The following is a 15,057-nucleotide window of genomic DNA, read 5'->3' as shown; positions in this document are numbered from 1 at the left end:
CCCCTGTGCCTTGGCTAAATTCCCAACCTGGCTCTCTGCATCCGAGCACCTAATTATCCCCCCATGTAATTGGCTCAGTGATTCCGCCCTCTCCACCTCAAGCTGATGTGTGGCAAGCGTTCTGATGCAAAATGGCTGCCGTCATCGCCCAGGTGGATGCTGCACATTGGTGGTGGTTGAGGTGAGTTACCCCCTTCATTGGGAAGTGCTTTGGGTATCTAGATAAAGTGCTATATAATTGTAATCCATTATTAAAATGGCCATCATGCGAAGCACTCAGCAAGAGTTCCCACTCAGCACTCACTTCAAATTTCAACTGAGGGTGCAAAATATTAAACTGAGGGTACAATGAATGCTTTTGCACCCTTGTAGAACCGGGCCCATTGTAGTGGAAAATTTACAGCAGTATTAGGTGTGGCATGTTGACAGCAAGAAAGTCCTGGGTTTGAGCCCAGCTCTTTTGTGCAGAGTTTGAACGTTCTCCCTGCATTCGTGGCACTACATTTTCCTCCTGCAGTCCATACACATACATGTCAAGTGAACTGGACCCTGTAGAATTTGCTTGTGTATGAAAATAGTGTGTGAGTCACTGTGTATGTTGGCTCTGTGTTAGACTGGCAACGTGTACAGAATATTTCCCACCACTCGATACCTGATAAATTTTTGTGTAGAGCAGCACCGCTTGGACCGAATATCACCTCTGATCAAACCAAAGCATCCAAGTGCCACCTACAAGCCAACAGTTTACAGAGCCACAGAAAAAAAAACCATGATGAACATGAGCACAGGGCACATGCACACACACACACACACACACACACCTCCAATGGATTATTACAATGACAAAAGTAAAAAGGACACATATACTTGAATTTCTTTGCTGACAAATATAGTTGCACCTCCAACACTATGCTATGATAATATGATTATACTGAGATTATATAGTAGGTGTATGGTTTGATTTGGTGTTGCCACTTTTTCAGAGAAGCCAACAAATTTCCAGTCTCATTAGCCATCAAGGGGCGTTCTGTGTACCACAATATGAGCATGACTGGTGCCAAGAATTATTATTATTATTATTTCTTTTGTGTTTCTTGTTTTACATCCTGTAGAGCCGGGTCCACACTATGGACCTGAGGCACTGTAGGGCAGATGTCACTTGATTGACAGTACTCATCGTAATATGTGGGCTGTTTCGAGTAGGGCGATCTTCTGGACTGCATGGATGTTGATGTTGCCTGGGATACGGTTGGTGAACTTTTCCATTCCCTTCTTCATGAGTCCTAGAGCTCCAATGACCACTGGTGTTGTTTCGGTCTTCATACCCCTCATCCTGTTGATTTCAATCTCCAGGTCTTTGTACTTGGTCAGCTTCTCTGTGACTTTCACAGAGGTGTTTTTTTCAGATGGTATTGCCATGTCAATGAGCATGCACCTCTTTTCCTTCCTATCCTTGATAACGATGTCGGGCTTGTTGGCTTTTATCGCTCTGTCAGTGTGGATGGGCATGTCCCAGAGGATGGTGACATCATTGTTCTCAGTGACCGTTTTTGGCTGATGTTCGTACCACTTTTAAGTTGTCTTGATCTTGTAACTCCTGCAGATCTTCCAGTGCAGGTATGCTGCTGCCTTGTTGTGCCTGTATATGTACTCGGTCTTTGCCAGTTCTAGGCAGCCTGAGACAATGTGGTCGATGGTTTCTTCGTACATTCCACAGATTCTGCATTTTGCGTCTGTTCCATCTTTGATGATGCGGTGGTGATAGGCTCTGGTTGCCAGGCTCTGGTCTTGTGCAGCAATTATCGGGCCCTTTGTCTCTGCTTTCAGTCCAGTGCTCCTCAGCCACTGGTGTGTCTTTTGTTGGTCCACATCTGCATCTTTCATTCTTTTTGGGTACTTCCCGTGCATTGCTTTGTCCTCCCAGGTTTTTTGCAGTTGCTGCTGGCCATGTTTTTGCCTTCTGCTTCACTTGTTTGGCGTAGATGGTATTTGCCTCATTTTCTTCTGGTGGGGTTTCTGGGACATCAAGCTCTTTCTTAAATTGTGTGTAACTTCTTTATTGGTGGAGTAGACCTGATGCTTTACTATTCGAAGGATTGGGTCATCTGTTTTTGTCAGGTATGCATCCAGCCCGATAGTGGTAGTCTTGAAGTTCAGTTTGAGTTGGACTAGGCCTCGTTCTCCTGAAGCTCTTGGAAGGTACAGCCTGTCGACGTCTGCTTTCGGGTGGTGCATCTTCTCCATGGTCAGCATCTTTCTTGTCTTTGTGTCTAGTTTCTTGATGTCGTTCAGTTTCCAATTGATTGTGTTGAAGCTTTATGTCACTACAGATATCACTAGGGTGTTGATAGCTTCAATTCTGTTAGCCGCATTAAGTTCGCTCTTCAGTACCATATGCACTCTCCTGTGGTACTCTTTCCAGATCTTCTCCTTCATGGTTGAGTGTTGTATGCCACCCCCTTCATTCAATCCTAGGTACTTGTATGTGCCACCTTGGTCTAGCTCTTTGATTACGGTGTCAGTGTCAAGGTATAAGTCTGCAATCTTAGTAAGTCTTCCTTTCTTGAAAGTGGCTTTGGCACACTTGTCGATTCCGAATTCCATCTTGATGTCGTCGCTGAAGGTCTTGATGATGGTGAGTAGACCCTTCTCCTGATTGTTGTCCTTGGTAAACGTCTTGAGGTCATCAGTTTAGAACAGGTGGATCAGTTTTCCATGCTGTGATTTGTACCCATAGCTGCTGTTATTCAGTAGATTGCTGAGTGGCGCTAGTGCTAGGCAGAAGAACAGTGGTGATATTGAGTCCCCTTGGACGATTCTGCTTCTGATGTTGATCGGTCTCAATGTTAATGACCCCTCTGCATGATGGAGATTCAGGGTGGTCTGCCAGGTCTTCATGCTCTCCGTGATGAATTTGACCGTTGTTGGGTAGATTCTGTAGATTTTGAGGCTCTTCTGTATCCAGGACTGTGGCATGCTGACAAATGTCTTCCTGTAGTCAATCCATGCTGTTGACAAGTTCTTTTTCTTCGATTTGACTTCTTGCAATATGGCTTTATTGATGAGTAGCTGGTCCTTGCATCCGTAGCTACCTTTCTTACGTCCTTTCTGTTCTGCTTGTAACAAGCTGTTTTTGTCGAGGAAGCTATAGGTCCTCTCTGTGGTGATGGAGGTGATGATCTTGTACATTGTTGGTAGGCAGGTGATGGGTCTGTAATTTTTTTGGGTTCTGTGTCTCCTCTGTCTTCGGGAGCAGGTACGTGGTTCCCCATGTGAGCCAGTTGGGGCATTTCTTTTGATTCTTGATGATGTCATTGTAGGCCCATGTGAGGTCTTCGTGGATGCTGGGCAGGGCCTTGATCCAGAAATTGGCAATTCTGTCTATCCCTGGTGCCTTCCAGTTGCTGGTCTTGTTGATGGCAGCAGTGGTCTCAGTGGTGTTGATGTCTGAACATTCTTGGTTCTCTATGTGTTTGTATTGATCCTGTTGTTGCTGGATCCATGTAGCTCCCTCATTGTGTCTTTTGTTGTTCTCCCAGATCTTACTCCAGAACTCCTCGACTTCTTCGATTGTAGGTGGTTCGTAGACATCTATCTTCTTCTTTATTATCATTATTATTATTGTTATCACTGTCATTATATTATCACTATTATTATTATTATTGTCATTATTATTATCTTTATTATTAGTCTTAGTCTTAGCAGTAGTAGTAATAGTAGTATATTTCTGTTGTGCTAGGCTTTAGTTTTTCATGGATTCTGTTTTACTCAATTTAAAGCACATTTATAGCTTTCTTTCAAAAATGGCTGAAGTAAGATTTATACTATCATTAGCACTATTATTGATATACAGAGATGGCGACATAGACACATAAACACAGACAGTCACATCCACTTTTCAACATGCACACTTGGCCGCTGAGTTAAACATGCTGGGCTCGGCTCTGGGAAAGAAAAAAAAAAGATCATGATGAAAAGCAGCTGCAGTTTTTCTTTTTGCCGTCTCGACTTCCATGCAGTTTGGACCTTTCTGCCTCCATCCCCTCCCACCTTACCTTGTTAGCGAGATGTCTTTGCCATGTAGTGCTCCCCAGGGGTCGGCGAGTTGTTAGCAGAGCACTCGACTTCTGAGGAAAATGCTGAAGGAATGTCGACTTTATAGTCGAAGCTTTATAGTCTCACTATCTGACCCCAGGCTTGTGCTGATGTCATTTTGTGGCCTTTATGGGAATGGATGAGGACGTCGTGTGGTTTGTGCACACACACACACACACACACACACACACACGCACACACACACACACACACACATAGTCAAAAAGGTTATAAGCACTCTCACAAGGACTGGCAACGGCGCAGAGTGTACAGGCGGCTAGCCAAACACGTTGCGCACACACACAAACACAAACACACACACACACGAACACATGCACGCACGCATGCACGAACACCACAAAAACACTCACACACATGTTACAAAGATATGCATATACCAAAGAAAAACAGCACAAATATATATGTTGATACTAGACTGCACACACATACATGCTCTCATACAAACACGTGCAAAGGCACATACTAAGCACAAACTGGCACCTGTACACATTACTACTGTACATACACATGAATATATATATATATATATATATATATATAATCCAGATTATTTGGATTATTAATATGGATTATTTTGCTCCTTACTTGTTGAGCCCTTTCTCTATCATTGAGTGTTTCTTTTAACAAAGTTATGTCATATATATATATATATATATATATAGCTTTTTTCCCCCAGAAACCATCAATGTTGTTGATAAAAGTGCTCAAAAAATGAGGAGCGGAATATCGACATAGATGTAGAAAAAATTTTTTTTAATACATAGCAGTACAAGCTTGTTTCATGCATCATGCACTCATCAGCTGCCAATGAGTGCGCGATGCACGAAACAAGCTTGTAATGCTATGTATTAAGTTTTTTGTACATCTATCTTGATATATATACAGTGCTGCTTGAAAGTATGTGAACCCCTTGAGCAGTTTAGATTTTTCTGTTGTTTTACCATGATTTTCTTACTCTATCATCACCAGTTTTCATGTATGAAATGTCAGATATATGTTTATCAGTTGCATGTACTTGTTTAGTGGGACTTGTTTAAGTAGCCCAAAAACTACATGAAACATGGAATTAGTGTATGTGCAAAAGTAAGTGAACCCCCAGCTGCATTGGTTAAGTCAAGCAGGTAACAGACTCGGGTGAAACACATTTGGGTGCTTAATTAATCATTTAAGCAGACCAATGAAATGAGACATCCTGAGAGTGCATTCTGAGAGTGCATAAAATGTAAAAGTTATACAGGCACAACTTGAACTAGGTTGCAGTTCAAACAGGAAGTGTTGCATAGTCACTGCCCAATCTGAGTCAACCGTAGATGTGAGTCACGCGTGTGCGGTGTAAACGGTTTACCCAGCTTTATTATATGATGAAAAAAAAAGACAGGGTTAGACCAAAATGGTCGCGGAGCAAATCTTTTCCTTTTGGAAAGTGCAAGTTCATATTAGACTTGGTTGCTTTTGTGCAAAGGTCCATCTAGGAGGCTGCACATCCACAGACTGACGGGCAAAACATTTTTACCAGGTAGATTTTTTAGCTCGAGCGCTGCATGTTAAAAACTTTTTTTCCCCCATATTTCCCGTTCAATCGACTTGGCCGCTGGGCAAAAGTCTTATAATGGCAGGAAAAACACTGTTTTTTCGGTCTGTGTGTGTGTGTGTGTGTGTGTGTGTGTGTGTATCAGTCAGCTGCTCATCTCACATAGTGCATAGTACTGGGCCAGTCAGCCCCTCTTATTTTTTGCGCACAGTTATGACTGTATGATCAAGGACATCTCTTTGTTACTCCTCAGCTGGTTTTTCGTCTAAGTCCGAGCACAAGAGAGGGGGCGATATGCCTGGCGGGGTCCTGCACTCTACTGAGTGCACTCTTCTAGTTTCCAATTAACACCTGTTGTGTTTGGATCAGGGTTCAAATAAATCTCGACGGTTTTTGGTTTGGTTCCAGTGTGACTCCAGCAAAAAGAGAAACAAGCCAAGGTTAGACTTAGTTGTTATAGGAAAAATCATGGCTATTTATATCAGCGGTATGTGTTGGCAGTTGTATAATTCAATACTGTGTCAAGAGCAACAAAAACTGTCTTGTGTGGAGGACCCTGCCGTGAGATTTTATGCAATCAAGATCTCAGCGGTTCAAGGTGACCTGATGTGTGTCAAGCCAACGTTTAAACACTTGAAAACCCTTAAAATCCCTTGACAATAAAGAATCGAAGTCTAAAAGTTTCAAGTACAGTCTGAAATCTGAAAAACTTGGTGCTCACCCCTCTGCTAATCCCTTCTGATGGATTATACCACCTCCCCCCAACTAGCTGCTTGCAGGGCTTTAGTGAAATATGCCCTCATAAGCCTGATGCTTACTGAAAACATGCAGAATAAGTACACCGAACACAAATTCACCAAGTCCTCAACACGTTAGCATTAAAATGATAGTCGTGTTTCTCATCTACAATTCTGTCCTTTTTTATTTTATTCCTTTTTTATATATTTTCCCCTTTTTCTCCCCAATTACCCCACTCTTCCGAGCCGTCCCGGTTGCTGCTCCACCCCCTCTGCCGATCCGGGGAGGGCTGCATGGTACCACATGCCTCCTCCGATACATGTGGCGTCACCAGCCGCTTCTTTTCACCTGACAGTGGGGAGTTTCACCAGGGGGACGTAACGCATGGGAGGATCACGCTATTCCCCCCAGTCCCCCCCCCCAAACAGGCGCCCTGACTGACCAGAGGAGGCGCTAATGCAGTGACCAGGACACATGCCCACATCCGGCTTCCAACCCGCAAACGTGGCCAATTGTGTCTGTAGAGACACCCGACCAAGCCGGAGGTAACACATCTCAGAAGCCACTGCCATATCTTGACATGATTGGGGGGGGGGCTAAAAGCAATCAATGCGAGGGATTACCTCTGAAGTATCCAGTCAAATATCCTTGCACCCTCTCTCCACAGTGCAGCAACACATACCTTTTGACTTCAATGTTAGTGCCATTCTTGCTCCCTCTTAATGTGGGAGCAATAGGTTGATATTCCCCCACACAGCAATGCAGTTCTAGTTCCTGTATACGTAATATACTTGAGAGACAGACAGACAGACAGACAGACAGACAGACAGACAGACAGACAGAGAGCGAGAGCGAGACAGAGAGAGTACTATTCAAGCAAGCTAATATCACGATAAAACAAATTGATGTGTTGACAGAACAAATTTTCCATGAATAAAACGGACAGTAATTCACCTCCAGACTTGACATGTATGGCGGTTTTTTGACAAGCTAACCATAGCAAGCGGGATGCAACAATATTCACACTGTTCAGTCCTAATTCGGTCATAGTAGTTCACTGTCATTGATGTCCTTTTAATTTGCTTTGCCACTCACAGTCACGTAATTCCTGAAAGAAGCTGCATTCATCAGGGATGAGTTGAAATCGAGTGAATAAAGAAGACCCGCTTTGTACAAAGAGATGTGATGAATGAAAATAATGTCCAACATTTTGCAATTTGAGTGTTGCTGCAGACCTCATATCAGATAGTTGCATCAGTACCAGATCGAGTAACTCCGCAGATAGAAGGTATCCACTCCTCAGGCAATCTCTCACTTTCCAAGATTGTGTTAAACAATCTAGTTAAAACCCCACTGCCATCTCTCCTAAACACCTCCATGCCTCCACAGGTATGTCATCAAGACCAGCTGCCTTTCCACTCTTCATCCTCTTCATAGCTGCCCTCACTTCCTCCTTGTTAATCCACCGCACTTCCTGATCCACTATCCCCACATCATCCAACCTTCTCTCTCTCTCATTTTCTTCATTCATCAGCCCCTCAAAGTACTCCTTCCTCCTTCTCAGCACACTCTCCTTGCTTGTCAGCACATTTCCATCTCTATCCTTGATCGCCCTTACCTGCTGCACATCCTTCCCAGCTTGGTCCCTCTGTCTAGCCAATCGCTACAAGTCCTTTTCTCCTTCCTTAGTGTCTAACCTCTCATACAACTCACCATACACCTTTTCCTTTGCCTTTGCCACCTCTCTCTTTGCTTTACGCTGCATCTCCTTGTACTCCTGTCTACTTTCTTCATCTCTCTCACTATCCCACTTCTTCTTTGCCAACCTCTTCCTCTGTATACTTTGCTGTACTACCTCATTCCACCACCAAGCCTCCTTGTCTTCCTTCCTCTGTCCTGATGACAGAAGATGTCCATCGGCTGCTCCTAAGTACTGTTAATAGTCGAAAGGATCAATTAAGGCGTCTGGGTAGGGTAGCGGTCTGTTCCGTTGCCTACCAACACAGGGATCGCCAGTTCGAATCCCTGCGTTACCTCTGGCTTGGTCTGGTGTCAGTACAGACACAATTGGCTGTGTCTGCGGGCAGGAAGCCGGATGTGGGTATGTGTCCTGGTCGCTGCACAAGCGCCTCCTCTGGTCAGTTGTGGCGCCTGTTCAGGGGGGAGGGGGAACTGGGGGTAATAGCGTGATCCTCTCACACGCTATGCCCCCCTGGGGAAACTGCTCACTGTCGGTTGAGAGCAAGCGGCTGGCGTCTCCACATATATCAGAGGAGCCTTGTGGTAGTCTGCGGACCCCCCCGGGATCGGCAGAGGGATCAGAAGAGCGGAGTAATTGGCCAGATACAATTGGGGGAAAATTCAAAATCAATTAAATCTGATAAAAAAGGACCCTCACCTCTCTCTTGTTTTCTCTCTATCAAACACCCACACACATCCCCACAGGAATAAATATAATTGCACCCAAAGCATTGACTTCCTTATTTTTTTTTTTTGTTTTTGTTTTTCAAACAGGCAGAGGAGGTTTATCAGTAAAAGCTAAAGGGGAAGGTCAAAGTTCACCCATCTCTATAGGAGATCTGTAGTTGTTCCTGTAGGGGGATTCACATCTGACCTATGGCAGGTTCGAGAGGGAGCAGGCCTCTTCATAGAAAGAGAATGAGAGAATAAACTGAAAGAATGGGGTACACAGACACACACACATACACACACACACACACACACACACACACACACACACACACACACACACACACACACACACACACCAGAGAGACAGACAGAATGAGAAGTCATATCAGGTCACAAGGCAATCAGAGAATCAGACTGGGGTAGATTACTACAGTAGATCACTGCTCTCCCAGAAGGCCGAGCAGTGTCTTCTCTACCTGCGGTGTCTGAAGAAGGCGAGTCCCCCCACCCCCCCCGACTCATCCTCATCACATTCTCCAGAGGCACCATAGAGGGCGTCTGACCAGCTGTATCACTGTCTGGCATGGGAACTGCAAGGCCTCCGACCGCAAAGCCCTGCAGCGGAGAGTGAAGACAGCTGGGAAGATCATAGGAACTGCTCTCCCATCCATCCCGGCCATCTTGGATGCACGGTGCCCCCCGGAAGGCTCTTAGCATCGTGAAAGACCCCACCCGCCCTTCCCACACCCACTACACCCTCCTACCCTCTGGCAGGAGGTACCGGAGCATCCGTGCTGCCTCCACCGGACTACGCAACAGTTTCATTCGTCAGGCTGTGAGCTTCCTCAACAGCCTGAACACTTATAGACCTGGACTTGTTCGCCTTCTTACTCCCTGGTCTGTGAAGTCATTCTTGTTTTTAACGCACTTTTTGTTTTTAATTGTTATTGTGTGTCGTTTGTTTTTATGTGGCACCGGGGTCCTTGTGAATCGTAATTTCATTCCCGCGTATACAAGACATACATACAAGGCAATGACAAATAAAAGCAGTCTAAGTCCTAGTCTATTATTGCATCTGTGTGTGTTTGTGTGTGTGTGTGTGTGTGTGTGTGAATGCTCTTGCATTCACATATGTGCAAGTGTGTATGTGTGTTGTGTGCACACGTGCCGCTGTGATCTACTGTGAGCCGTCTTTTCAACAGTCGATCAGTCACCCCAAACGTTATCCGTCGCCACAATATCAGCGACCTTTACTGTTGTTGGCGAGTCGTCGTGTCCTCGTCCTCGGAGCATTGCATGGAAGTGTTTAAAGACCATGGTTTTTGTTTAACTTGTGATAACTGTGGACAGAATGGCAGTGGTGCTTGACCACTCCAGATCCTAGAGATGCTTGGTGTTTTAACAGATGTTGTCGTGTCTTCTTCCTCGCTGCCGAACAGTTACAAACAGCTGCCTTTCAGCGGAGCAGCTGTTTGTCTTTCTTTTTTTGGGGGGGGGGGGGTTCCCCCCTTTCTCTCCCCAATTGTGCTTGGCTAATTACCCCGCTCTTCTGAGCCGTCCTGGTCGCTGCTCCACCCCCTCTGCCGATCCGGGGAGGGCTGCATGGTACCACGTGCCTCCTCATGTGGAGTCGCCAGCCACTTCTTTTCACCCGACAGTGAGGAGTTTCGCCAGGGGGACGTAGCGCGTGGGAGGATCAGGCTATTCCCCCCAGTTCCCCCCCAGTTCCCCCTCCCCACTGACCAGGCACCCCCGATCAACCAGGGGAGGCAGTAGTGCAGCAACCAGGACACAAACCCACATCCGGCTTCCCACCCGCAGACACGGCCAATTGTGTCTGGAGGGATGACCAACCAAGCCGGAGGCAACACGGGGATTCGAACCAGCGATCCCCGTGTTGGTAGGCAACGGAATAGACCACTACACTACCCGGATGCCCCTAAATTCTCACTTCTAAACATGAGGTTTAGGTGTTGATGCTGTGGTATGTGTTGGTAAAGGTCTTCAACAAGCTTGTTGACCTGTCTGCTTGTTAGCCAAAAACACATTAGTAAAATGTCTGTCCCGGGGGATTTTCCCGGGAGGGTCCATCCAAACCCGATGGACTGTCCTGTCTTGTGCTGTTTTATGTCGTGTATTTGCTGTTCTGTGGTGATTTGCTGTGTACTTGCCCAGGGACAACCCATGTTAATTAGTTGCTAGCTAGCTCTGGTGCAATTACTCTTTAATTGTGTGCTGTCCCTGCAAAAATAAACAACTAGATAAACTACATCAAGTGTTGCAAAGCCTGAATGTTAGATGCTGAGCCTTGCTCAAGGGCACATTGGAAATATTTCTGAACTTTAACCCCCCCCCCTTTATCTCTTCCTTTTTTTTCTCTTGCCCTCCTTTTTTACATGCTCTTTTACCCCTTCTCTGTCTCGTACCAATTTCCTTTCATCTTTTACTATTCATTTTACTCTCATTACTCTCTCTCATGTTCTCCCTCCTCCCTCCCTCCCTCCCTGTCTGTCTGTCTGTCTGTCTGTCTGTCTGTCTGTCTGTCTGTCTCTCTCTCTCTCTCTCTCTCTCTCTCTCTCTCTCTCTCTCTCTAGGTGTATCTATGCCCATCCCGGTCATTGGCCTCCACAACAAGGACAAGGTCTTTGTCAATGGCAGCTGTGTTCTCAACGAGAAACGCTTCATGCTGATTGGCTCCTTTGTGGCCTTCTTCATCCCGTTGGTCATTATGGTGGTGACATACTGTCTCACCATACAGGTGTGTGTGTGTGTGTGTGTGTGTGTGTGTGTGTGTGAGAGAGAGAGAAAGAGAGAGAAAAGAGAGTGAAAACACAATGCATGCAGTGTGTAAATACTTGTTTTGTGCTTCCGTTTTTTCTTTCATTATTTTCTTGCTATATCACCTTATTTTTACTTTTAACCACTTTTCTGCTCTGTTCTGTTCCCCCCCTTGTACTCCAGGTGCTCCAGAGGCAGGCCACTGTCTTCCTGTATGAGGCAAAGGCTTCCTCCAAGCAGCCTTTGCACCCGGCAGCCACGCCGAACACGCTACAGCCCCCCTCCGCCACTTTCCACATCCCTCAGATTAACACAATCTCCCCTCCAGACTCGCAAGGTAGCACCTCCACCCCGCTGTGTTTCGTGTGATATCTCTGATCAAGGCTTTAGCAGATGAAACGTGTTGCCGTTGGTACAATTACCTTAACTCTGCTTTTCACACAAGGAAACTGACAAATGTGGCCCTTCCTACGTTCTTTAAAAAAAACTTACTGGTAAAAGTGGGAATAATATTGCAGCATAAAACGTGTATTTCGATAAAGTAAGCCATTCTTGATCTTTGGATGAAGAGTATGCTAGGTGTGAACACTTTATTTCCTCAATTTTCTAAACTTTCAGTCTTTTATTTGTCTACTTTTTCTGTCCAGCACTTGTTTTTTTGTGGTATTTTTTTCAGTGTAAGTCTTCCAAAAGGGTTATAGGAACAACTAATAAAACTGCCACCCACACTTAGGTGTGGGCGCTAAGTGATCATGGCACTAAGTAAACTGGGCAGCCAGCCTAAAGTGGCCAATAAATAAATAAATAAATAAAATGGTTTACTTGCATCTTGAAGTTTTATTCAGGATGCCACCTCTTCCATGGCGGAGGATGTTCTCATGCACCGCCCACTTAACCTCATTTCAACATCTTCCTCCTCTAACCCCGCCCCACAGAGGCACCGGCCCCTCCCCCTCAGAGCAGACGCAACACCCTGAGTTGCCTGAAAGGGGCAGAGCCCAGCATGTTGGTGAGCGCCTCGCCGTCGGACAGCATCAGCATCATCCCGAGTTCCGAGGTTGCCTCTCAGCTGAGCTCGCCGGCCGCCGGGGTGGGGAAGTCCGACCCGGCTGGTTGCCACGGGCGACGGGGGATGATGCAGGCCATCAAGAACGAGAGGCGGGCCTCTAAGGTGAGACGCAACCAGTGCAGTATGGAGTTGACCCTAGAGTGCGTTCCAAGCGATGAGCAATTTCTCCACACATAACCTCCAACCATGTACCTAGATTTTAGTTTAAAACGTACAGTGACATAGGGCGACTCGGGGTACAGTCACGTTGTAACAAGGTCTAGACACTCTGGTGGAAGGGCGAGCTGGGAAAAACCATTCTGGATGCAGCGCTAAATTTGTTAAGGGGCGATGTGTGTAATAGCTTGGCATTCCTGAAGCGTGGTATGACCAGTACATATCAGCAGGGATTCCTGAATGGTTGTGACTGCATAAAGACTAAATGACTAACAGCCACACCCCCCCCCCCCGACTCCCCAGATTTCTACATTCAAAAACGTTGCAGCCGACCGGGCCGAGGGGTTTTGTTGTTATTCGAAGAAACCTCCCGTGTGGCACAACACAAACACTTGATGGAGGTATCGAACTTGCATGGGTAGGGTTGAATGAATGCATACCTGTGGTATATGAAAACCCAGGTCCAGTTCGCCCAAATGTCTTGATGCATGCTCAATACTCCAGGTACGAAAATCAAGGAAGGTTGAATCTGTTCATCTGGATACATTGTTTATTGACAGATACATTTTATCTCTCATCTAAGTGACCTCTTCAGTCTCAGCTGACTGCAGGTACCCCCACCCTTATTAACAATACAGTACGATACGGTTGCATAATGACCGAAACTAACGATCAGGTTCATATGCAGATATGGGTGTGACCATGCTGTGGAGAGGAGGCATTAGCCATGCATTAGCCACCCAGAGAGGGCGTCTGAAAGTAAAACGATTCAAGAAAGAGAAAAAAGGGAAGGATGGGTAAAGATTTTACCGGGATATTCTTGTTAAGCATCCTTTGCGATCATGTTCACTTGTGACTCACAGCTGCATGGTTTGGTGAACTAACACACACCTGGTTAAACGTGTAACTGAAGGGTCAAAGGAAAGGGGTTTGGAGGGTTACAGCTGAAGGCGTCACCGACTTGAACAGGCGTCGTCTCGGAAATTAAATTACCCGTAAAAGTGGCACGAAGACGATTTCAAAAGCAAACAAAAAAAATCAATCTGTGATGCAGGTGTAGCTGGAGAGCGTCCAACAGTAATTGTCATTTGTCCCGAGAAAACGTGTGTAAAGTTGTTTTTTTTCCACCTCCTCTCAGTTCGCCGCTCCTCAGATCTATTCTCCTCTGTTTTGTCGTTTCCTGTGCTCAGCTCTCCCCTTACTCCCACCACTTTCCTTCCTTCTCCTCTTCTAAAGTCTTCTCATCTCCGGTTTACTCCCGTCTCCTAGGTCCTGGGAATTGTCTTCTTCCTCTTCCTGGTCATGTGGTGTCCCTTCTTCATCACCAACGTCACCTTTGTACTGTGCCGAAGCTCCTGCGACGAGCCCGTGCTCACGGAGCTCCTCAACGTTTTCGTGTGGGTGGGCTACATCTCCTCCGGCGTAAACCCTCTGGTGTACACCCTCTTCAACAGGACCTACAGGAGAGCCTTCTCCAACTACATCAGGTGCCAGTACAGGTCCGTGGCCGGACAGAACTGCAAAACCCTATTGGTCCCCCCGCCGTGTCCGTCACACACCGTGACCCCGCTTCTCATTGGCGGGCGCGGGAAGGGGGGCGTGGACCGCAACAGTAACTGTCGCAACGGCAGGAGGGGGGACAACGGCAGCACGAGGCTGACGGTGGACCCGGAGGACACGACGGACGACGGCACGCAAGCCGGGGGAACGTCGCAGAGCCTGTCGGAATGGCAGAACGCGGGAATGCTGTCGGAGACGGAGCCGGAGACGGAAGTTGAGCAGGACCTGTCGCTCGTCAGCTACAGGGAACACACCAGCAGCGTTTGATTGGGCCGCGCCGTGGGAAGGCGGGACCTTTCAAATTCCGATGCTCGGTACATGGGTGTTTTGATTGGCTGAACCTGTAGCGTTTTGACTGGATGGAACCCTAAACCAAGTCCCTCCCCTCGCTATGTGCAGGTAGAGGAGAAGAGCGGGTACTCTCACAGAGTCGGGGGCTGGGAACTTCAGACGGAGAGCCTTCCCCCATGAGTCAGTCGCGTTCATTAACACATGGGTCAGAGCCATTTCAGCTCTGCTAGTTAAGCAGTAAGTTTATGGGAGGAAGGTGAGACATGTCCGAGAAAGGGGTAATGAGTGGAGCCCACTAATTAAACTGAGAAAACTTAAAATTTCTAAAAAAAAAAAGAAAAAAAATATTAAAAAAAGAGAGAGACCTCCTCACACTGTCCTTACGGAATGGAAACTAAAGTTTCAG

The 15,057-nt window shown here is 46.4% G+C and overlaps 1 protein-coding gene across 1 annotated transcript in view; it reads left to right on the top strand.

The window, feature by feature from the left end:
- The window catches only part of htr2cl1 (5-hydroxytryptamine (serotonin) receptor 2C, G protein-coupled-like 1), a 41,899-nt gene extending 27,272 nt beyond the window's left edge, over window positions 1-14,627 (top strand). Inside the window, exons 3-6 of the mRNA XM_056300625.1 lie at window positions 11,392-11,555; window positions 11,759-11,912; window positions 12,511-12,746; window positions 14,070-14,627. Coding sequence (XP_056156600.1) covers window positions 11,392-11,555; window positions 11,759-11,912; window positions 12,511-12,746; window positions 14,070-14,627 — 1,112 coding nt within the window. The remainder of the gene's footprint in view (window positions 1-11,391; window positions 11,556-11,758; window positions 11,913-12,510; window positions 12,747-14,069) is intronic.
- Window positions 14,628-15,057: the final 430 nt, after the last annotated feature.

Source organism: Lampris incognitus, chromosome 20 (assembly GCF_029633865.1).
Source record: "Lampris incognitus isolate fLamInc1 chromosome 20, fLamInc1.hap2, whole genome shotgun sequence".
Taxonomy (NCBI): Eukaryota; Metazoa; Chordata; class Actinopteri; order Lampriformes; family Lampridae; genus Lampris; species Lampris incognitus.
Note: the sequence above shows the minus strand (reverse complement) of the source record. Positions and strands in the feature narration are given on the sequence as shown.